The 25,457-nt window shown below is 39.7% G+C and overlaps 1 protein-coding gene across 5 annotated transcripts in view; it reads right to left on the bottom strand.

Annotated features, from left to right (window-relative positions):
• Positions 1–25,457, bottom strand: part of LOC124711167 (protein piccolo-like) — a 305,632-nt gene that overhangs the window by 170,989 nt on the left and 109,186 nt on the right. For all 5 annotated transcript variants that reach the window (XM_047241089.1, XM_047241087.1, XM_047241088.1 and 2 more), the window contains exons 5-7: positions 23,760–25,140; positions 8,661–10,073; positions 569–630 (exon numbers count right to left, since the gene is read on the bottom strand). In XM_047241089.1, the coding sequence (XP_047097045.1) occupies positions 569–630; positions 8,661–10,073; positions 23,760–25,140 (2,856 nt within the window). The remainder of the gene's footprint in view (positions 1–568; positions 631–8,660; positions 10,074–23,759; positions 25,141–25,457) is intronic.

Raw genomic sequence — 25,457 nt, 5'->3', positions numbered from 1 at the left:
TCTACACCATCACCACATCACTCCTGCCTGCTTGAAGAATCACTTCTATACAGTCAACATAGTCCAGCTACAGGTGGGTAGGTGCATTTTTGTATCTGTATGGTAGTGTGTGTAAGAGAGTATTTACTTGAACCAGAAGAAAGAAAAGTAGCTGAAAAGCTAATGAAGTCTCATAATTGTTACGTGTTTACAGTATATACATCAAATATTTATCAGCTATAAATAAGTGATTGCCTTTCCTAAATTACTGTTTTCCTCCCATAATTTCTGTTAATAAAACAACTTTGTGCTTCAGCTTTTACTTCAATGATATAAATTACTTAAAAATTACACGCTACGGTTAACTTTTCCCCCTCCCATTTACAATTTTGTTCAGTATTACGCTCTCATACAGTGATTTTAATGTAGGCTCAGCCATACTTAAAGATACAGTTAATTTTAGAATGAGTGTGTGAAACGCTACTTTGGGTTTTGGGAAATGTAATACATAAAAGACAATCTTACATGCTGTTATGCATGACAAAAATTTCTACCAGAGACATAAATATTAAATTTTTATTTCACTCACCTTATAACTGTTGTGACACTAGACAAAGAAGAATTATTGCTGCCTGTGTCCGGTAACGAATCCTGGGAAAAAAAAGAAAAGCCTTATTGTATTAAAAATGTAGTATTGTGTATCTTATTAAATAAAACAACAACAAAAACAATGAGTTATTGACAAAATAATCCAATTGGATAGATAAAAAATCTGCTCACCAAGTGGTGGTAGAAAACATACATAAAAGACAGTTGTAATAGGCAAGCTTTCAGAGACAGTGACTCCTCCTCCAGGCAGAAGGGTTGAGGGGAAAGGAAGAGGGGTGAAGGAAGAGGACTTGAGAGGTCTAGGAAAAGGGGTAGATTTCGAGAAAGTCGCCCAGAACCACTGGTCAGGGGAGACTTACCGCACACGATGAGGAAGGGAGACTGACTGTTGGGGTCTGCATTGGACAAGATTTGAAGAGCTGAGAGCGTAAAGGTGGAAGACAGGATAATACACAGAGAGAGATTACTTCTTAATCGTGTACAAGTTAATAAAAGTGAAAAACTAAGCGCATTGTCCATAAGGGAGGCGGGAGGGAGACGGTGAAAAATAGAAGGTGAAGACAATGAAAGATGTAGAAACTAAAATGGAGTCAAGCAAAGAGTAGTTACTGTGGAGAAATTCTGACTCAGATGAAATTAACGTAAATTAAGGCCAAGTGGGTGATGAGAACCAAGAACATGTTGTAGTGCTAGTTCCCACCAGCAGAGTTCTGAGAAACTGGTGTCTGTGGGAAGAATTCAGATGGCACGTGTGGTGAAACACGTACCGAGGTCACAATTGTCATGTTGTAGAGCATGCTCTGCAACAAGATATGGTGAGTTGCCAGTATAAACTCTCTGCCTACGCCCATTTATTGTAACTGATAATTTGGTGATAGTCACGCTGATGTAGAAGGCCAAACAGTGTTTATATAGCAGCTGGTATAAGACGTGTCATTTCACAGGTGGCTCTCACTTTGATAGTTTATGTTTCGCCAGTTACAGGGCTGCTATACGTGGTGGTACGAGGGTGCATAGGGCAAGTCTTGTGACAGGGATGCTCACAGGAGTAGGAGCCATAGGGTAGGGAGATGGGCGCAGAAGGAGCATAGGGTCTGGCAAGAATATTTTGGAGATTGGGAGGGTGACAGAAAACTACTCTAGGTGTGATGGGCAAAATTTCAGACAGAATGGATCTCATTTCAGGGCATGATTTTAGGAAGTCATGATCCTGTTGATGTAGCTGATTAACACATTCTATATCAGGATAATACTGAATCACTAGTGGTCTGCTGCAAAGTTGTTTTTTGAAGGGATTAGCAGTATCAGGATTTGATGTGATGGGCCGGGAAATCCGCCTTTTAATGAGGCTGGTGGGGTAATTACGTGCAGTAAAGGCTGACGTAGAGAATGGTGGCATATTGCTGTCTTCATCCAAACAAATACAATTGCCTCAGATGCCAAGACTGTAAGGGAAGGAATGTTCAACATGGAAAGAATGGCAACTGTCAAAATGTAAGTACAATTGTATATTGGTAGGTTTAATGTGGACAAAAGTGTGTAGAAGGCCTTCAGTGAGGATGAGATCAATATCAAGGAAAGTGGCACGGGATTCGAAATAGTGCCATGTGAAATTGAATTGGGAGAAGATATTCAGAGATTACAGGAATTTTAGCACACCAGCCTCACCATGAGTCCATATGGTAAAGATGTCATCAATGTAGCTAAACCAAGCCAGGGGCTGCCCTGAAATGAGATCCATTCTGTCTGAAATTTTGCCCACCATATCTAGAGTAGTTTTCCATTCCCCTCCCAATCTCCACAATATTCTTGTCAGACCCAAATGCTCCTCCTGCACCTATCTCCCTACCCTATGGCTCCTGCCCCTGTGACCATCCCCACTGCAAGACTTGCCCTATGCACCCTCCTACCACCACCTATAGCAGCCCTGTAACTGGCAAAACAAACTATCAAAGGGAGAGCCACCTGTGAAACAACACACGTCTTATACCATCTGTTATGTAAACACAGGTAGGCCTTCTACATTGGCATGACCACCACCAAATTATCAATTAGTGTGAATGGGCACTGGCAGAGGGTGTATACTGGCAACTCACAATATCCTGTTGCAGAGCATGCTCTACAACATGACTATCATGACCTCGGCACCTGTTTCACCACACGTGCCATCTGGGTTCTTCCCCCAGACATCAGTTTCTCAAAACTCCGCAGGTGGGAACTAGCAGTACAACATGTCCTTGGTTCTCGCCACCCACTTGGCCTTCATTTACGTTACTTTCTTCCAGTATTTCCTCACAGTAACTACTCTTTGCTTCACTCCGTTTTACTTTCCCACATCTTTCGTTGTCTTAGAATCCATTTTTCGCCACCCCCTTCTCATCTCTGTTACATAAAATGTGCTTAGCTCTTCACTCTTTATTAACTCGTGCATGATGTTTAAGCAGTAATCTCTGCCTGCATATTACCCTGTCTTCTATCTTTAAGCCCTCAGGTTTTCAAATCTCATCCAATGCAGTTCCCAATGATTAGTTTCTCCTTCTCATCCCATACAGTAAGTCTTCCCTGACCCACCGTTCTGGCTGACTATCCTGAAACCTACCCCTTTTCCTTCCCCTTCAACCCGTCCGGCTGAAGGAGGAGCTAGCGTCTTGCCAATTACAACCATCTTTTATGTGTGTGTTCTGCCATAACTTGGCGAGTAGAGTCTTTATCTATCCAATACAATGGAAATCTGAGGTATAGTATGGAAAACAGTTGAGAAGGAAGAGGGCCATCTACTTGCCGAGCACCAAAATGAAAATGAGCGGGCAGTTTCTGACAGCTCAGCTCTAAATGTCCCAGTTCTGGTAAATAGTAAACTATGGTATCCTCTTCTGACATTTCTAGCATTAAAAAATATATGGTAGAAAATGGGAATGACACAAAACATAGAATGTTCCGAACTATTGCATTTGTACTCCATCCATCAAGAAGGTACTGTGAAAGACAAAATTCAGATGTTATGCTAGTTTCATCAACATTCATGCCTTTGTCACCATTGATTAGGTCCTACCCATTTAGTTCATTTATGGCATTATCAATGAGACCTATGGTATCCATCATGCAAGTTTGATAACTAATGGTTAAAACAGCTACTACAACCAATAAAGTTTGTTGACAGCTTCAAGTGGAAATGATACTCTCCACCAAAAACAAAACTGTAAAACCATCTGTATCTGCCTAAACATGCTAATCTCCAAAACTATTAGACAAATTTTCATTGGGTTTTCATGGGTAACTGAGCACAGCATCAAGCAACATGTAGGCTCTATTACAACAAAATTGTATCACAGAAAAAACATATCATAATTTAAATTCTTAGGAGCCTGCTCAGCTTAGAATTCCTCATGTTTACCTTAGTGACAGCACAGTACACCAAAGAATGAATAGATGGCCCTGCTAGTTTTGAAGTATACCAAGGGGCAACTGGTGGCACTGGTTTTTTTTTTTTTTTTTTTACCTCAGTGACAGAATTATGTGTCACGATCTTTTCTTTACAACTACAACTTAACATAGAAGTTACTTGATAGGATATACAGATTTAAAACAAACACTAACAAAGAGATAGAGGGGCTGGCCAGTACTTACCTCAGCTCAGTACAGTCGATAGATAACACAAAACACAACAGAAAATTTACATTCCTAGCTTTCGGAACTTTGTTCCTTCATCAGGGAGGAGAGAGGGGAAAAAAAGGGGAAGAAGGGAAAGTGGATTTAGTTACTCACAACCCAGGTTATGAAGCAACAGGGAAAAGTAAACAGGGAGGGTACCTGGGTTGTGAGTAACTAAATCCACTTTCCCTTCTTCCCCTTTTTTCCCCTCTATCCTCCCTGATCAAGGAACAAAGTTCCGAAAGCTAGGAATGTAAATTTTCTGTTCTGTTTTGTGTTATCTATCGGCTGTACTGAGCTGAGGTAAGAACTGGCTAGCCCCTCTGTCTCTTTGTTAGTATTTGTTTCACATCTTTATACGTTCCATTAATCATTTAGATATACAGATTTACTGATTTCACTTTGTGTATTAAAAACTTAACAAAATCGCATTGGTCCTTTCGATAGGTTTCATTTATATTTGACTTCTTAGGTAGGAAAAACGAATTTACTGGCAAAGTGGTCCTACAAGGGTTCAATTTTTACCGATCGAGGTATGGAAACCTAAAAAGCGATGGAATGCAAAGGCCTTTCTTTCATTTCTGTTGTGAAGCACAAGCGTATAGGTAGCGTTACAACTAAATTTAAAAACACTAAAAAGCCTAGTGCAAGACAGAAAGTACATGAAACACTACTTAAAGAGTTTTCTCATTACGCCTTTTCTCCAGCTTGTTGCCACCTTTTCCTTTAATTTTCTTCTGTTTCAGATTATCAACATATCCACTCAGCTATGCAACAGCATATTTTTTTCACCAGCTCGTACAATCCTTTACAACCTTACTTTCATTTTCACTTTTTTGAGTTGTTCTTTATGCACAAGTTTACTGTCTTTCTTACATAAATAAATGAATCTCATGTGGCTATAAGCCTATTGCAAGCCTCTATCTTTCTATATCTACATCTACAAGACTACTCTCTGCAGTTCACACATAAGTGCATGGCATATGGCTCATAGAACCATTTTTGGACTCTTTTGTCCGTTCCACTCTTTAACAGCTTGTAGGAGAAATGAAGACTTAAATCTTTCCATGTGAGCTCTAATTAAGCAGCTTGTGAGTCAGTGTCACTGCTTATTTATTATGGAGCTTCTAATCTTGCCTCATGCAGTTCAGTGCACCTTTTTTCATAATTAACTGCAACCTGAGGACTACTTAGATATTGATTTTTATTTCTTGCTTCCCACAAGTCTCTTACTACTCACACTTAAATATTTATTTCATAATACTACGTTGTCATATAATTCTTCTCTTTTGACCCTTTGACCCAAGAATATAATTTTCCTTCCTTTGCTAATTACAGAACTTCTTATTATGACACAAAAGAAACAAGGCTATTCACACTCTCAGTATTCTTGTGCACTACCAGAAGGCAAAAACTGTGAAGCCCCAGTATATCCTAACAGGAGAAGTGCATAAATTGTCTGAACAGTGGAAGGAACAAATACAGACAAATGGTAATTCAAATGGGCACTACTTTGAAGGTGATCACTCCTAATTGAACATCTCTGGTACGTACACAAATCAGTATCACAAGCTTCATTTCTTTCATGACAGATCTTATATAGAACATTTCCCTAAAAAAAGCACAAACATGTCTTAGTAAATTGCATATACACTGCACACACACACTATTTTGCTGCAACAAGTAATTCCTTTCTTTTATATCAAGATACAGCACATGCCTCCTCCTTTTGTCCATACCCCTGCCCCATCCAACCAAAATAACAAAATGCCAGTTACAATTCATTACTGACAATGTTTTATGCTTACACCTGACCCAATCCAGCTAAAATTGTTCTTAACATAGCAAAAAAGGCATTATTCTTAGATATCACACATTCATTACAGTTAATTTTCAGTAGATATCTGAAGTTTTACGTTTTGCAACAACATAAGTGACAAACTAAAAGTTTGTGAAGATAGTCTTTAGCCAAAGGCCTGCAGTGCTGACTGACGCCAAAACACAAGTTTTCCTTTCACTATCTCAAAAGATCATAAGGTGGCATCATGACTAATTACAATTTATATAGTATATTTATATTTGATTGCAGATGATCCACACAGCTCAAAATCTATTGATATACTAACTACAAAATAAAATTTGTTTTGATGTGGACTTGTTTATAACTATACTATGTGATCAAAATTTCCAGACACCTGGCTGAAAATGACTTACAAGTTCGTGGCACCCTCCATCAGTAATGCTGGAATTCAATGTGGTGTTGGCCCACCCTTAGCCTTGATGACAGCTTCCACTCTCACAGGCATACATTCAATCAGGTGCTGGAAGGTTTCTTGGGGAATGGCAGCCCATTCTTCATGGATTGCTGCACTGAGGAGAGGTATTGATGTTGGTCGGTGAGGCCTGGCAGGAAGTCGGTGTTCCAAAACATCTCAAAGGTGTTCTATAGGATTCAGATCAGGACTCTGTGCAGGCCAGTCCATCACAGGGATGTTATTGTAGTGCAACAACTCTGCCACAGGCCATGCATTATGAACAGGTGCTCGATCATGTTGAAAGATGCAATCGCCATCCCCGTATTGCTCTTCAATAGTGGGAAGCAAGAAGGTGCTTAAAACATCGATGTAGGCCTGTGCTGTGATAGTACTACGCAAACAGCAAGGGGTGCAAGTCCCCTCCATGAAAAACATGACCACACCATAACACCACCGCCTAAGAATTTTACTGTTGGCACTGCACACGTTGGCAGATGACATTCACCATACCCACAATCTGCCATTGGATCGCCACATTGCGTACCATGATTTGTCACTCCACACAATGTTTTTCCACTGTTCAATCATCCAATGTTTATGCTCCTTAAACCAAGCAATGTGCTGTTTGGTATTTACCGGCATGATGTGTGGTTTATGAGCAGCCGGTCAACCATGAAATCCAAGTTTTTTCACCTCCCACCAAACTGTCATAGTACTTGCAGTGAATCCTGATGCAGTTTGGAATACCTGTGTGATGGTCTGGATAGATGTCTGCCTATTACACATTATGACCCTCTTCAACTGTCGGTGGTCTCTGTCAGTCAACAGACAAGGTCAGCCTGTATGATTTTGTGCTGCATGTGTCCCTTCAAGTTTCCACTTCACCATCACATCGGAAACAGTGGACCTAAGGATGTTTAGGAATGTGGAAATCTCACGTACAGACGTATGACACAAGTGCCACCCAATCACCTGACCATGTTTGAAGTCCACAAATTCCACAGAGAGCCCCATTCTGCTCTCTCACAATGTCTAATGACTACTGAGGTCACTGATTTGGAGAACCTGACAGTAGGTGGCAGCACAATGCACCTAATATGAAAAACGTACAGTTTTAGGGGTGTCTGGATACTTTTGATCACATAGTGTACTTTTTACTCATAATTTTTGCATTTATGCACTAAATAGTCAGTAATTTCAAAAACATAATGAGACGACACAACCACACAATCTTTTAAGAAGGGGCAGCGGATGCTTACAGTTTTTGGTGATTGACAGGGAAACTGTACCAATCACTCAATGTCAGCACTTCAGCTCTTGGAAAATATTAAATCTCCAGCTGGCATGAATTTTCCTGTATGCCCTTCTGTTCCCTATCATGTTACATTTGTGATAGAATCAAAATGAGTTTGCGAAACTATTGAAAAATTCATAATCAATTAGTTCGTAAGTTACACGAATTTAATAAAACCATACAAAAATCTCACTGAACATTTCTAACCAGCAGAAAGCTGGAGGGGAAATAATAATTTCCAATGTAAGGGCTTAAAATATTATGCTCCTCCAAAAAAGTCTAATGTACATTAAGCACGTATGTAACTGGTACTTGCTGAGGTTTTATCCAATATTTTCTACCTAGATTGTTGACATAAAGAGTCAAATTTACTCAAGAAATGCTAGTGGAATAATACATAAAACTCACTAAGCCTCTAACAATAACATGAAAGATATATAAGCACCCAAAACCACTACTGCTGGAGCCTGTAGAAGTTTGGCACTGTAGAAGCATTCTCCATTATGGTAGACAATAATTCCACAACCAATTGTAAAACTGGTGATATTAAATAATCTGGCTGAACAAAAACTACATATGTAGATCTTACTTGTGGGTTAGTTATGGTTCTCATTTGCAGATGCTGGGCACTACTCTCCATAGAGTATTAAAATGAGATGAGTCTTTAATCTATGGCTGGTTCTTACTTTCCACAGGTATGTTTTTTTTTTAATTATTATTTAAAAAAGAAATTGGCATTTCTGTGGAGGGCTGAACACGTAAGATTATACTCAATATATTGCTTCTGTTATGCTATGTACTGTAAATATAAACCACAAATAATTATCATTTGTAGTTAAATTAACTGATCAAATTCAGAAAGAGTAAAGTACCTGAGAGCGTTCTTTATCCGAAGCAGGCGACTGTGGTACAGCTGTGACAATTGCTGGCACTTGTATTTCCTCACATGACTTTGATTTTGCAGCTATTATTTTCTGAAGTAAGATTTGAGCTTGAGATGGGTTAGGAGTTTGTAGAACAAGCTGATGTTGGGGTAATTGCAACTGCAGCCTTAGAGGCTGCTGGTAAATCTGCTGCTGAACTTGTCGATGGGCCTGCTGCTGAACAGTTGACTGTTGTTCTTGTAAATTATGCTGAGGTTGAGTCGTCAGCTGAAGTTGGACCTGTAGCTGAGGCTGAATCTGTTGGTGGGGATTACATGCAGGCTGAGGCTGGGATGGCTGCTGCGACTGGCCCTGAGAACTCGACGGTACCTGTGTGCAGTGTAGCAGTTGCTGTGATTGCGTGAGCAATTCGGTGTGTGCCACCTGCTGAATTTGTTGAGTTTGCTCTAGATGCTGTGGTTGTGACACATTCTGCTGCTGTATTTGTGGCACCAGTAGTTGCTGATGTGGCAAAGGCACCTGCTGAGACTGCGTCACAGATAGCTGCTGATGCTGCGATACTGACAGTTGTTGTGGTGGTGAAGCAGACAGGTGCCGAGCCTGTGATACTGGCAGTTGCTGAGGTTGTGCAAGAGGTAACTGTTGAACTTGTGATGCTGGTTGCTGCTGAACTTGTGACAGAGGAGCTGATTGGGACTGAGATATGGGGATCTGTTGGGTCTGTAACACTGCCACTTGCTGAGATTGTGTCCCAGATACTTGTTGGGATTGTGACACAGGCAGTAGTACCTGCTGAGGCTGTGATACAGGTAGCAGTATCTGTTGTGGTTGAGAGACAGGCAGCTGCTGAGACTGAGACACAGGGAGCTGCTGGGGAGGTACCTGGGACATCTGCGGAGACTGAGGCTGGCGCAGCTGCAGTTGTGGGGACTGCGACTGTCGCAGTTGGGGAGACTGAGACTGACGCATCTGTGGGGACGGCGACTGAGGAAGTTGCACTGTTTGTGAATGAGGCAATGGCTGAAGTGGGGGTAGTTGCTGAGGTGGGTGCAACTGATGAGAGGCAGGCAGCTGCTGAGGTTGTGGGAGCTGTTGCAGTGGTGGGGTCTTTAACTTGTCCCGTGATGGAACATGGACCACCTGCTGAGGCTGAGGTAATGACTGTGTCTGAAGATCAGGAGACTGTTGAGGCAGTTGGGGCTGGGACCCTTGCTGCACAGATGACATTTCTTGAGCTGCCTGAGGTATCTGTGAAGTCTGCATCTTTACATGAGTGGCTCGAGACTGTGCATGGTTTTGAGGAAGCTGCTGCTGCTGCTGCTGCTGCTGCTGCTGCTGTGGTGGTTGTTGCGTTGGAAGGTTCAAGTTCAGAAAATTGAAGTTCATTCCTTGGAGGCCAGCCTGTGAATAACGAAACAACACTGCAATGTTGATTTTCTTCACACACACACACACACACACACACACACACACACACACACACACACACACACACAAAGAGAGAGAGAGAGAGAGAGAACATTTGAGCAGTCTAGCAGTGTGCTAGACAGAACTTTGATAGTTGACTACACACTAACAATAAAGTAAACAAAGTAAACATGAAAATAAAACTTTCCTGAGCAACGGGTTATGACAATCTACAACTGTTTTCTTCCCTCTATTTTTGAAGGTGTACTGGTGGTATTTACACTTTCATTCACAATCTGCATGAAAAATGTAGCTGTGACAATCATAACATGAAAGTGAGCAATTAAAAATGCTCTAAATGACTAGAATGCATCAACATGACAAGAGTGTGTCAACCTATGTGACACATCACAATAAAGATCTATATTGAAAGTTACACAATTACTGACACCACCAAAAACAGAAGTAATTAATGAGATGACAGAGGAACTGGACCACTTACTTTCCAAATCTTACATGACATACAATACAAAAGTCACTGTAAGAAAAATTACACATGTTAAAGTTATGATAAACTGAGAATTTTTATACATGAAAAGTAACAACTGAACAAATGTCTTCAAAGTCACACAGTCAACAGCTGCCTCAAGTCTTTGACTAAATTTTAGATGAAAACATGTTTGTGCAATAGCAAATATTCACAGAGTAATCAGATTTAAGTTCATGTTAATTAATATAAAGTTCCAAACTTTAGGGACTACTGAACGCTTAAATTAGAAAGAAAGAGCATTAACTCAAAAGCTAATAAAATTTTCTGTGCTGTTACTTTTGATTATGAACTACATGTCAGTCCTCAACATAAGATAGTACCGCTCTATGATGTGGTCACCAATTGTAGACCACTGATTTTTTTTTTCCAGAAAAACTGAAAGATAAAGTATTTAGGAGTTTCACGTTGATGGACGAGATGGAGATGGAGGTGGAGGTATAAACATTTGTATGTGAACCTGTTTTCTGTGTGAAAAAGACAACAAAAGCTTTGGAGAAGAATACAGAAGTCAAACAAATGATTCTCTAGGTCTGAATATTTTTTCCCTGGAACTTTCTCCCCAAGAGAACTCAACAGTGCCAAAAGATCGCCTAAAAATCAGCATCAGATTTAGGCAAACTGGTCTTGTTCACAATATGCTGTTGCTCCCATGACATCTGCTCTTTAAAATCAATACCCATTCTAATACTATAATGAATCTTGCATTCAGCAGTCAATCTGTTAATTCAACACAGGTCCATGTGACCTTTCACTTCTTTTTCGTTACAGCCTATTGACGATTTTACATATTCATACTGATTTTCTGACCTTTCTGCTGTCTTGGAAAACATCTGATCCTATTCCCTTTCTTTTTTGATCAAATGTTTGAGTTGATTGAAACCAAGACTCCCTATAAATTGTACAATGGGTTTTTGTCCAAACAATAAGTGTAAATTGACACGGGCTATCAAACTGATATAAACTTCTAGCTGAAGTGTCACAGCAAAGTTCATCTCTTGAAGGTCTAGCGATTTTGTTCATAGAAAGTCACACTGGTGTGATACTTGACTGTCATAAACATTTCCTTCAAGTCAGGTGCTAAATTAAGGACAGAACAGAAGGCACTAGGAGGGCAAACGAGGTGTCAAGTAGTTCATCTCATCAAGGTCTTGCTTTTCCAAGCATAAAAAGTTGCAATGGTGTTATATTTAACTATCAAAATAGACTCCTCCAAATTCTGTATCAAATTCAGGACATTTTGAGAACAGAAGATGCTAGGAGAGCAAATGATATGTCAAAAAGATCATGCTTTCTGAACAAAATTTGAAAATAAAAAAGAATTGAAAAAAAGGTCAAATGTTTTGGGAACTGATTTGTCCAAAAGAAAGAAATAAAACAGATTAGACAAAGATTTGATCCACCTCATTTGCTGTGCTTGATTTCAAGCATCTTGAAAGTCTGTCAAATGTTTCTTTATTTTATTTCCTACTTTAGACAAAAGATTTGAGTTCTTTAAAAAATTATTTATTCAGTGATCAGTCCTTGGACTGCTTTCATGTGGTCCACCATGAATTTCTCTTGTGCCAAATTCGAGAAATCAGAGCAGCACTTGCACCCCACTTCCTCTATCATTTGTAGGATATATTCCAATCTCCATCTTCCCTCTAATGAAAGGATTCAATAATATAATTCGCAGGATACATTGAATGGAGTGAAGAGTTTAATGAGTACAAAATATGGATTGACAGTAAATCGAAGAAAGATGAAAGTAATTAGAAGTAGCAAAAATGAGAACAGCAAGAAACTTGTCAGAATTGGTGATAAGGAAGTAGGTGAAGTCAAGGAATTCTGACACCTAGGCAGCAAAATAAGCCATGATGGAAGTTATTCTTTGATGACTCAAGAACTTCCATGACTAAGTAACCTACTAACAAGTTCATATATCTTAAGTATAGTTAGTGAAAGAGTTTGACAATATTTCTAGGCTTTCAATGATAAAGTAAAACAAATTTTTGGAAGACAACTTAATTTTACGTAATAGTTTAATTTTTACTGACATTCTGACTGATGTTGAATACTGATAATTTCTGTTCACCTGCTTGAGTGAATGAAGGAATAACTACGGCACAGATGTGACACGTGGATCTTTGTAACTGTGAGTAACTGAATATATATGAGCAAGGAAATCTAGGTGTGTGTTGCCTGTGTGTCTATCAGATACATATTGGGGAATTGTGGATTACACAGAAGCCAATTTATGACACTTTTAAATCATAAAACATATTTCGGAAGTTTAGATATTTAAAGAGGGGACTTATTTGCTTTTACTGTTTCTTCTGTAACACATTATTTGTTAATTTTATCAAAGATAGTTTTGGAATGGAATTGGTTCAATGTGGCAAAATACTAGGTTTTGTATCTCAAAACCCAAAGCTGATTGACTACCTTTGTATTCAGACAATCAGGAGCAAGATACTAAGTGTGTACTGGGACTTGGGACTCGGAATGAGATTTGGCGCACGAGTCTAAGTGAGTCAGCAGTTAGCTATGCTGAATTTTCTTAAAATTTTAGTAATTATGAGCAATAATGAAGTTTCAGATTTTGTAAAATATTAGAATGGCTATGATTTGAGAAATTCCAGCCTTTTTTTCTGTTTAAGCTATGACTATTTTGAATTATTAAAATTCTGCATGGCATGCTGTGTAATCTTAAATGAGACCAGTATGGACAACTACAGGGCATTGTACGAGTATTCAAACCATTAATTCCATTTGTATTTTTTATATCAGATCAGGGTGAAGACCTTAAATTGGCTACTAAAGAGTGACTGGGCTGTAAGTGTGAATGGGTGAGTACAGACTGTGTTTGGTTTCACGATTTATGTTGAGAAATACAAACCAGTAAGTCTTGATGGTGTAAATTTGTATTTAAAGGTGACAATATATCGGAGTTTATGTATATTTAAACATACATCATGCCAGGTCAGGCATGATCTGCAGAAGAAATTCAGCAAAGATTTGTGAACAATTTTTTGGCAAGACAACTGCACTGCCACATCATCATCCTGTCCCTACTTTTTGTCAGTGCTCTCCGTATGCTCCTTTGCTGGTTCTGTGGAGAAACACATCATTCTGGATCTCATACCTTACAATTATTGAAAAGTTATTTGTCTGTCTTTTATCTTGCAGATCAGGATACAATACACAGTGCTTCAACATTCACCAGCATATAGTCAGAGTTTACAACATATAGTTAGATGGGAGTATACAAAAAATTGCCATCAGCAATACATATTCATGTTTTCACTGTATTTTATGTATGATTATGCTGGTCTCCTGAAAAGACCTATACCTTCAATTAATTAGATAGTTCTACCTCTAATTTCAAATCACTCCTGCAGGTAGAAAAGGTCAGTCTTCATAGATATTTCATTCTAACTCTGTTTCAAACATATTTCTGCTCTGAATGAAAGCACATCATCATTATGTACAATTCATCATATTTTGACCATTTCCAAGCTCGATCACGTTTCTGCTAGATACTGGACACTGGACTCACCAATAATACTTAGATGTCAAAATCTATTATCACATCCTTCTGCAGCTGAACAATTCCTCTCTAGGTATTCCTGTGTTAGAGAAACAGTGTCTTATTACTTACATAAATTTTACTTGCTTGGCCATTATTTTACAAATCTGAGTCAAATTTACAAACAAATTATGGGCAAGTTAACTGGCAGCAGGAGAGCACACTCTAATTCAACCTCTTAACTGGTTATACAAGATGAATTTTTGTGCTATTTAATCTCGGTCTGGAGATGATAATTTCACAGTTCTACCTGTGACTGACCCAAATCTCTTAATATATGGAACTATTTAACACTTAGACTTAGTTCCTCCAATAACAAGCATACACGGCAATAACTTTCATCCTGTTAACTCTATCAACTGCAAGGTTTTCATTTTCCTCCCATTTCTTGTCCATGTAGTGAAGATCCTTCACAAAAGTTCATTCCCAAGCGTTCGGTCTTCCTCCACTTCTGTATCCATATGTTGGTTTCCACAACAGTGGTAATTTCGGGATTCTTCTGTCTTTCATGTTTACAATATGCCGCACAAACTTCAGCCTTCTTTCACAAATGATTTTGTGCAGAGACCATTTCTTCACAGCCTTTTAGCATTTGAAACATGGTTACGATGTCTGAACTTTCTGCCAACAAGTCCTTGGTCAAACACACACACACACACACACACACACACACACACACACACACACACACACTGGCAGCTGGTGTGTGTGTGTGTGTGTGTGTGTGTGTGTGTGTGTGTGTGTGTGTGTGTGTGTGTGTCTGCTTTTGACAAAAGCTGTTTTGGCCAAAAGCTTACTTTCTGACAGCGTTTTTGTTGTGCCTATCTGCGATTCAGCATCTCTGCTATATGGTGAGTAGCAACTCTCCTTTTCATAATATTGTTACATTCTATCCTGGGTTTCTCACTGTTTGATTTTACATTTCTATTTTCTCACAAAACCCTATGTCATCCTGTTTATCCTTATATGCATTTTTTTGAATAGACATAAAACATCTTCTCTCATTATGTCATCAAGGAAACACTGTTTAACTATATACAGAATATCTTTTTTTAGCTGTTCACCTTGACCTGTTGTCTAGGGTAGCATATTTGACTTGTAATCAAAATGTCTACAGTCCCAGGTTTTAACCCTGCCACTGCATAAATTTTGAATAAAAATCATTCGCAGCAGCAGCAGCCGCCAATGACTTCCAGCATAAGAAGTTACCCTCAGTCTACCAACAGCCTTGCCAAAGAGGGCAGAGGAGCAGACTGTGGTTCAGGACATTGTGTTCTTGGGGTGGAAAACTGCCCCTAAAGGCAGAAGAATCAGCAATGATCAATGGCATGAGGATTCAGAAGGCAATGGAAACCACTCATTAAAAACACATTATGTGTACCCATAGGATATGTTGCCCGTAATCGAAAAAGTGTCATGATGATCTCTTCACCGGCAAGAGATTCTGAACTAGTCACCCATTAAGATCTTCAGGAGGGGACTGCCAATGGAAGGTGACCATGAAAAAAAGATTGAAAAACCAATGACAGGATAATGTTCTATGAGTGTACGGGCATGGAATGTCATGACTTTGAACATGGTAGGGAAGTTAGAAAATCTCAAAACTGAATTGCTAAAAGGAACAACTATATATAGGGTGTTCAGTGGAGTGAAACGGAAAGACGACAAAGATTTCTATAGTCAGATGAGTATAGGGTAATATCAACAGCAGCAAAAAATGGTATAATGGCATTAGGACTCACAATGAATATAAAGGCAGGGCAGAGAGTGAGTTACTATGAACAGTTAAGTGATAATATTGTCCTCATCAGAATCAACAGCAAACCAACGACAACAACAGTTCAGATATTCATGATGGCATAGCAAGCGAAAGATGAAGAGAAAGGAGAAAGTGTACAAAAACATTGAATGGATATTTCAGTATGTAAAGGGATATAAATCATCATGAGGGACTGGAATGCGGTTGTCGGTGAAAGAGTAGAAGAAATGGTTGTGGGAGAATATAGGCTCGATATTAGGAATGAGAGAAGAAAGACTGAAATATGCAATAAATTTCAGCTATTAATAGTGTATAACCTGTTCAAGAATCACACGAGTATGAGGTATACTTGAAAAAGGCCAAGAGATATGGGATGATTTCACTTAAATTACTTCACAGTCGTGCAGAGATTCTGAAATCAGATATTGGATTGTAAGACATACACAGGAGTAGATATCGACTCGGGTCACAATTTGATAATGATAACAAGCAGTAGGCTGAACTTTGAAAGACTAGTCAGGAAGAATGAATGCGCAAAGAAGTGGGATACAGAAGTACTAAGGAATGAAGAGGTACACTTTAAGTTCTCTGAGGCTATAAATACTGCAATAACGAATAGCTCAATAGGTAGTTCAGTTGAAGAAGAATATGCGTCTCTAAAATGGGAATCAGAGAAGTAGGTACAAGGAAGGTAACTGTGAGGAAACAATGGGTAATGGAAGAAGTACTTCTGTTGATCAATGAAAGAAGGAACTACAAAAACATTAAGGGAAGTTCAGGAATAGAGACATAAAAGTCGCTGAGGAACGAAATAATGAGGGAGTGCAGGAAAGTTAAAACAAAATGTCTTCGTGAAAAATGTGAAGAAATAATAATAATAATAATAATAATAATAATAATAATAATAATAATAATAATAATAATAATAAATGATTGTCAGAAGGACTGACTCAGCATACAGAAAAGTCAAAACAACCTTCAGTGAAATTAAAAGCAAGGGTGATAACATAAGGCCTCTATGAGGTGGAGGACTTGTCCCACAATGTGATAGAAGAAGAAAGGTGTGAGGAGGTAAGATACAGGGATCCAGCATTAGACTCAGAATTTAAAAGAGTTTTGGAAGATTTAAGATCAAATAAGGCAGAAGCGATACATAACATTCCATCAGAATTTCTAAGATCATTGGCGGAAGTGGCAACAAGATGACTATTCACATCATTACGAAATATCGTATTCATGATCCATGGAACTAGTATTAATCTAATCTAATCTAATCTAATTACTGTGTATTATCTATGAGACTGCATTAGAGTTTTGGGATAACATCATCCACACAATTTTGAAGGTAGCAAGAGCAGACAAGTGCGAGAATTACCAGTTCATGCTTATCAGTTCATGCATCCAAGTTGTTCACAAGAATAATATACAGAAGAATGGAAAAGAATATTAGTGATCTGTTAGATGATGATCAGTTTGGCTTTAGGAAAGGTAAAGGCACCAGAGAGCCAGTTCTGATGTTGCAATTGTTAATGGGAGCAACACCAAAGAAAAACCCAGACACATTGATAGGATCTGTTGACCTGGGGGGAGGGGGCAGGGAGGGGGGGGGGGGCAACAACAACAACAACAACAGAGAGAGGAGAGAGTGAGTTCAACGATGTAAAATCGTGCATGATATTCAAAATCTGAGAAAAATTGGGGTTACCTATAGTGAAAGATGGGTGATACACAATATGTACAATTACCAAGAGGGAACAACAACAGTGGATAACCAAGAACAATGCACTTGGAATAATAATTATCTAAGGCAAGGATGTAGTCTATCGGCCTTACTGTTCAATCTACATGTCGAAGCAATGACGAAAATAAAATGAAGTTTCAAGAGTGGGATTAGCATTCAAGATGAAAGTATATCAATGATAAGATTCGCTGATGACATTGCTATACTGACTGAAAGTGAAGAAGAATTACAGGACATGCTGAATAGAATGAACAGTCTAATGAGGACAGGATATGGACTCACAGTACATCAAAGAAAGGCAATGAGAAGTAGCAGAAATGTGAACAGCAAAGAACTTAACTCCAAAACCAGTGCTAACAAGGTAGATGAAGTTCAGGAATTCTGCTACCTTGGTAGCAAAATGGTCCATGACAGACAGAGCAAGAACAACATAAAAAGCAGACTAGCATTGGCGAAAAGGGCATTCCTGGTCAAGAGAAGTCTACTAGTATCAAACATAGGCCTTAGTTTGAGCAAGAAATGTAAGAATGTAAGTTTGGAGCACAGCATTGTATAGTAGTGAAACACGGACGGTGGGTAAACTGGAAAAGAAGAGAATCAAAGCATTTGGGATGTGGTGGTACAAAATAATGTTGAAAATCATGTGGACTGATAAGGTAAGGAATGAGGAGACCCTCTGCAGAATTGGCAACAGAATGATATGGCACCATTTTAAGACATAAGGGAATAACTTCCATGGTGAAACTTCCTGGCAGAATAAAACTGTGTGCCAGACCGAGGCTCGAACTTGGGACCTTTGCCTTTCGCGGGCAAGTGCCCTACCAACTGAGCAACCCAAGCACAACTCACGCCCCGTCCTCACAGCTTTAATTCTACCAGTACCTCTTCCACAGTATTAGTGGGAGCTGTAGAGGGTGGAAACTGTAGAGGAAGTCAGATATTGGAATACATACAGCAAATAATTGAGGATGTGTGTTGCAAGTGCTACTCTGAGATGAAGTGGTTGGCACAGCAGAGGGATTCCTGTGGGCTGCATCAAACCAGTCAGAAGACTGATGACTTAAAAAACACTCACTCATCTGACACCATTTTGGGAGTCACACAGAGCAGAACTAATCTACAGAGAGGAAGTCTCAGTGTAGAGTGTGTGTTCCCTGAAAGTGGGGCTGATCAGAGCTCAGTTCACTTCTTGGAGTGTTTTCTATTTCCAGGCTTGTGCACCAGGGAGAACAGCCTACAAGCTAAAATCAGTACAGCTGAAATAGGTTAAGTATTGGCCTGCCACAGTCTAATATTTGCAAAGTTTATAATTTATTCTTAGTTAAGTGATGTATCTATGTCTCCATGTTGTTTCTTTCTGGCCCGATAATAACCATATAGTTCTTACTGAGCTACACAGACAGTTTGTAATTACATAATGTATTTCCTGTAACAGAAATTATAGACCATAGTACTCTAACAATAATTGATCTGCCCTCCATGTCCTTCTTCTCTGAAAAATATTACCACGCTAAAATTTTTACACTTTGAATGAAATGCCAGCGAGGATCATTTCATTCAAAATACAAATTTTCAGTTAGGTTCTACATACATACTCCACAAAGCATTGTGAAGCATAAGACAAATCCGTTGAACAGTCCCTCATTTGTAATACTGTAAAATGCTGACTAAATCAAGATTTCATGGCTCAAGAGTTAGTGGATTATTATGACAGTATTGCGTCCCCTTCCGAAGTTATACCAGTTACGAAAATACTACATCAAAAGCAACATGATCAATACTGTATTGTACAAGGGGGGAGAGGGAGAGGGAGAGGGAGAGGGAGGGCTAATGGAGACCAAAGCCAGGAAGCTTACAAGAACAAGGGATATTGTTGCAAGAACGACTTCTGTCAATATAGTTCAGAAAAGCTGGGGTTGGCAGGAAAGGGGGGGCAGAAGTGTCCAGTTGAGACAGTTTCTGAAGCAACAACCAAAATCGAGCATACCCTGCTCAACAGCACATTCCACCACTGGTTGGTCAACTTCATTCATGGCCACAGTTCGGCAGTGCCCATTCATTGAGGTGGAAAGAACGTAAGTGGTCACGCCCAGATAAAATGATACGCACAAATTATATCGGAACTGTTACATAACATGTCTGCTTTCATAAATGATTCTTTCTTTGATGGGATGGGATAAGCCTGTGACTCTGCTGAAGTTAAGATGTGCCAAGCGGGTGTCTGACAGTTCTTGCACTTTTCACTTTGTAACAAGTGGTTGGGTGTGGCACAAGGATGGATCAGGATACTGCATACACGGGGTGGGCAACAGCATATCACGTTAGGATTAGGAGGATTGTGGGTAGGATGTTCTTCATTAGTGGGCATGATGATAAATAATTACAAAGCCCTGGTCAAGGATATGGTTCAGTTGTTTCAGTCCAGGATGATACTGGGTGATGATGGATATTCTCTTTTGTAGCTTATTCTTGGGGTAGGTGTGAGGATTATGGGTGTGTGAGGAAATAGTGCAGACTGTGGATTAAGTTTGGAGAATAGTGCCTGTACGTGAATGCTTTAGTAAGATCTTCAGCATACTGGGCAAGAGAATTCTAGTCACTGCAGATGCACAGTCTGTGAGTTGCCAGAGTATGGACTGTTTGAGGTGGAGGGAATGACAGCTATCAAAATGTAGGTACTATTGACAGTTAGGGTACTTCATATAGATAGCATGGATGAAGCCATCAAGGAGGCTTATCCTCTCTTCCCGTTATCCACCAGGCCTCAATCTCTGCTAATTTCAAGTTGCCGCCACTCATACCTCACCTGTCATTCAACAACATCTTTGCCTCTGCATTTCCACCTCAACTGACATCTCTGCCCAAACTCTTTGCCTTTAAATATGTCTGCTTGTGTCTGTATATGTGTGTGTGTGCGCGCGCGCGCGCGCGCGAGTGTATACCTGTCCTTTTTCCCCCCTAAGGTAAGTCTTTCTGCTCCCGGGATTGGAATGACTCCTTACCCTCTCCCTTAAAACCCACATCCTTTTGTCTTTCCCTCTCCTTCCCTCTTTCCTGATGAGGCAACAGTTTGTTGCGAAAGCTTGAATTTTGTGTGTATGTTTGTGTGTCTATCGACCTGCCAGCGCTTTCGTTTGGTAAGTCACATCATCTTTGTTTTTAGGTATATTTTTCCCACGTGGAATGTTTCCCTCTATTTTATATACACACACACACACACACACACACACACATATATATATTAGAAGGAAACATTCCACGTGGGAAAAATTATATATAAAAACAAAGATGAGGTGACTTACCGAACGAAAGCGCTGGCAGGTCGATAGACACACAAACAAACACAAACATACACACAAAATTCAAGCTTCCACAACAAACTGTTGCCTCATCAGGAAAGAGGGAAGGAGGGGGGAAGACGAAAGGAAGTGGGTTTTAAGGGAGAGGGTAAGGAGTCATTCCAATCCCAGCTCACAAAAAGTTAATCTGTAAACCTCTTACCAGTGGCCAAAGTTGCTCTTCCATTGCTCACTGTTCTGCGATGGGTGGTGCCTTGCTTACACGCCCCCAGAGGACACAGGTTCACATGAACTGATTGGCCGGTGTGTCTTTCTAAGCAGCCATAATTCAGAGTGTCACCCTGATTCAGTGATCTTCCAGACTTAGCAATATTGGTATGGAAGATGCAGTGAGGAAAATATACTGATGTAGCATGACACCACTAAACATTATTAAGTGTCAATGACTTAAGAGTGTGTATCAGCATTCGGACTACCTCTTTGTTACTGTTGAGAACATTACTCTCTATAAATGTGAACATTTTAGGTTAGGCTTTACCATGACTGTTACTGGCATTAAATGAAACAACAAGTTTACTGTTACCAGTGACTGGTAACAGTAAACTTGTTTCATTTAACATTACTCTCACTGTAGATAACTCATCACCACAGAAGGACCTACAGTTATACAAAGTTATGTACGCCTCATTTATTAACTGTACATACTGTAAATCAACTTATTGTGTATTACCTTTTTGTAGATATCAGTCTGTTATTAGCCACCTCAACTACTGACACATCAGTCTGAAAGCTAGCCAAATTTTCAGTCTGTTTATGTGACTGTCAATGAGTCACTACATCGACTATTTGGTGAGACAGGCCAGAAATATTGTTTTAAAAGTTCTGCAGGGTGTATCATAAAGACATAAAGGCATACAACTGAAAGTACACAAAACTGGAAGTTAAAAAGTCTAGTAAACATGGGCATGCATGCCTTAAGAGCTATGAATACTTGTCCATCTTTGCCACTGTGGATCATGTCTCTTCTACTGAAGAAGTGCTCATAGCTCTTAAGATATGCATTTTTGATTGCACATTTAATAGACTGTTTTGCTTCTCGTGTTCTCTCTAAATACTGAAAACATAAAAAAATCAGAAACTGGTTCAACAAGTTCACTGTAAATTTGTGTAAGATTTGTAACTTTTTCCAATACTGTATTTCCTGCTATCCTTATCACATCTGATCGAAACATTTGGTGTTGTTTGAAGTCAACTAACATTTTCCTGTTATGTTCACAAATAATGTGTTATATTGAAGAAAACAAAAATGGCAAATATAACTCATTTATACAAAATTTAACAAATAGTCTGAATGATGTGGTGAAAGTAGAGATGGTGTTGTCTAATCAAATAGCATAATATAAATATTTGCCTCTGTTTTCCTTATGCTTCTGATGTGCCCCTTGTGCACAGCCCATATTTTATTAGCATGCCCATCTTGGCCTGTTGGCTTGACTGAATATACTTCTGGATATTTTGTCAGTTTAAGGGAATTTGATGAATAGCAAAGAGGTATGTAAACAAAATGCTGAGCACTGTACTTCTCTGACAAGCAGGGCGTGCGCACGCACATGTGTGTATGAGAGCAGTACTGTGCTGCAATTTACTTCGGATTGAAGCAGGGGGAGCTATTCACATACTCAGCATGGACATAAACTGAAGCAATAATTAGCACACTTCCTAGTCAGTATTACTTTCCTTCACAGAGAAGGAATACACTTACTTGAAAATGTGCAGGGTCAGTCCGAAAAGTAACTACAATTGGTTCATTTCCTTCTGGCAGAGCTGCAGAAGTGATGGCTTCTCTTGTTATGTGCTTCTACTTCCCACCATTTAAATCAACTGACCAATGGTCATTTCTTGGGATGCACCAGTTATGTTGGAGTGCTTGTTTATATAAATGTTTCATGTTCTCTATCATTTAGCAGTTTTGACATGACATTCAATGTGCTAGCATAGTGTTATTGTGGATAAGCTTAGGGTAACGAGACAAGGTGTTACATTACATATTGTTGTTGTATTGCATAACTAATGACAACTAACAAAAAGCACTGTGCAATCAAATGTAGCCAAACAAAGAAGCTTAAAAATGTTCTCTGCAAATGGCTGTCTGTGTAAACAGTATAGACCAAGAAAACATGGTTGTTTGGCCCATAAGACTTCAAGATAACTGAGTGCCTCTGAAGATGATAACAGCACGATACCCTCTGATAAGAAACATTGATGAATATGTGCATCATGCACATATGTGCACGTAGCTAACTCTGAAAATACGTTGTTGCTCAATGGCTTGAATAATATCCTTAGAATTAAATGTATCACCACCAATTAACATCACAAATATGAAGAAACTGATGAAATTTAACCTGTATGGTCGTTTCATTCTGCATTTCCTGTAGCAACAGAGGCAATGGGTAACAGTGTCAGCCTACGACAGCGAATTTTTTTATTCAAAATGCAATTTTCTGAAGAATATAACTAGCTGCAAAATACTGTGATAATACTGACATCATTCTAAAAGAATGCTAAAATGTACAGAAGTGTTTCAAAGCTCATCACGTCCTCATCAGAGTGAAAAACCATTATTCAGTGGTAATTGTTAATACATTGTTTGTTCAACATGCCAATCATATGGACAACAACAATGAGGAAATGAAACCAAATAGAAATTTCAGTGTCTGGGGTACTGAACTGTTAAATAATATACATTAACATATAACTCACCTGCTCAAGCATTTGCGGTATAGTAAGCTGATGTCCTGGAGCCACAGAAAACTTATACAGCCGTTTTTCATTGTTAGAGAGGTGGATGATCAGTTGCTGTTCCGTGCGAGGCTGCTGCTGGGCTTGAACTTGCACATGATGTTTCTGAGGAGTCTTGGGTTGCTTTGGCTTAGTGTTTGAGCGTTTCCGAGGAGTATGTGGCTGTTGCTGTTTTTGTGATTGCTTCTGTGGCTGTCTCTTTGTCTGCTTTGAATCCTGTTTCTGTGGTTGTTGCTTCTGGCAGTTTGAGTGCAGCTGCTGTTGCAAGTGTTTTGGCTCCTGCGAATGTTGTTGTTGTTGTTGTTGTTGTTGTTGCTGCTGCTGTTGCTGCTGCTGTAACTGATGCTGCAGTTGTGGCTGTAATGATATCTGTTGCTGCTGTTGGCACTGAGACTGATGCTGCAATGGAGGCTGCTGATGTGAAACAGGTTGAGATTGGGTTTGAGGTTGAAGCTGCAGTTGTAGTTGTGACTGTTGTGAAACTTGGACCTGAATATGAGGTTGAGATTGGTTTTGTGACTGAGACTCAGGTTGGGCTTGGGCTTGAATTTGGAGTTGGGGTTGAGTCTGGGTTTGTGATTGAGGATGAGGATGGGTTTGGAGTAGGGGTTGAGGTGGAGGTTGGGGTTGGGTTTGGGGTTGGGGTTGAGACTGGGGCTGCACTTGAGGCTGGGGCTGCAGTTGAGGCTGGGGTTGCAGTTGAGGCTGGGGTTGCAGTTGAGGCTGGGGTTGCAGTTGAGGCTGGGGTTGCAGTTGAGGCTGGGGTTGCAGTTGAGGCTGGGGTTGCAGTTGAGGCTGGGGTTGCAGTTGAGGCTGGGGTTGCAGTTGAGGCTGGGGTTGCAGTTGAGGCTGGGGTTGGGTTTGGGCTTGAGGTTGAGGTTGTGATGGGGTTTGGGGCAGAGGTTGATGCTGCAGAAGAGATTGATGCTGAATGCGAGACAGGGTTAGGTTCTGGGACTGATGTGCCTGAAGCTGATTCTGTGCCTGAAGCTGATTCTGTGCCTGAAGCTGATTCTGTGCTTGAAGCTGATTCTGCTGCTGGGGTTGATTCTGTGGCTGCAGTTGACTCTGTTGCTGAGATTGATTCTGGGGTTGTAGTTGATTTTGTTGTCTGGTTTGATTCTGCTGTTGAGGTTGGTGCTGCGATAATGCAGCTAATACTTGCTTGCGAATAAATGCATTATCCAGAATTTGCTTCTGTATTTGTGGTTGTGTGACTGGCAAGGACTTCTTAGTTGTGGTTTGCTGTGAGCGTGAGCGTGATGAATTAGTCCTCTGATACTGTCTTCGAACAGGACGAACTGGCTCAATGCATTGACTGTTGCCATCAACAGGAGCACCACTACAAAAACAATTAAAAAACCTTAATTACTAATAGTTCTACACCAATAAATATCATTTACAAAATATATAAACTAAATAAGAACTCCACAATGTAATTACTTTCATAACTAAAATAGATATCTTACATTCAACAGTTTTCTTCTTCATTCCTGCAGTCAAACATCACAATCATAAAAATTCCCAAGAAGCTAACAATATATTAATGCACCTGAAAGTCAAAACACTTCTATGGTGGCTGGTTAACTCATCCAGCATCAATCATTCTACAAAAGACAATGCAATATTTTATTCCTGGGGAGAATGGAACTATAAATC

Source organism: Schistocerca piceifrons, chromosome 8, assembly GCF_021461385.2.
Source record: "Schistocerca piceifrons isolate TAMUIC-IGC-003096 chromosome 8, iqSchPice1.1, whole genome shotgun sequence".
In the NCBI taxonomy this organism is placed as follows: domain Eukaryota; kingdom Metazoa; phylum Arthropoda; class Insecta; order Orthoptera; family Acrididae; genus Schistocerca; species Schistocerca piceifrons.
The sequence above is the reverse complement of the archived record's forward strand: the minus strand, read 5'-3'. Positions and strand labels throughout refer to the sequence as shown.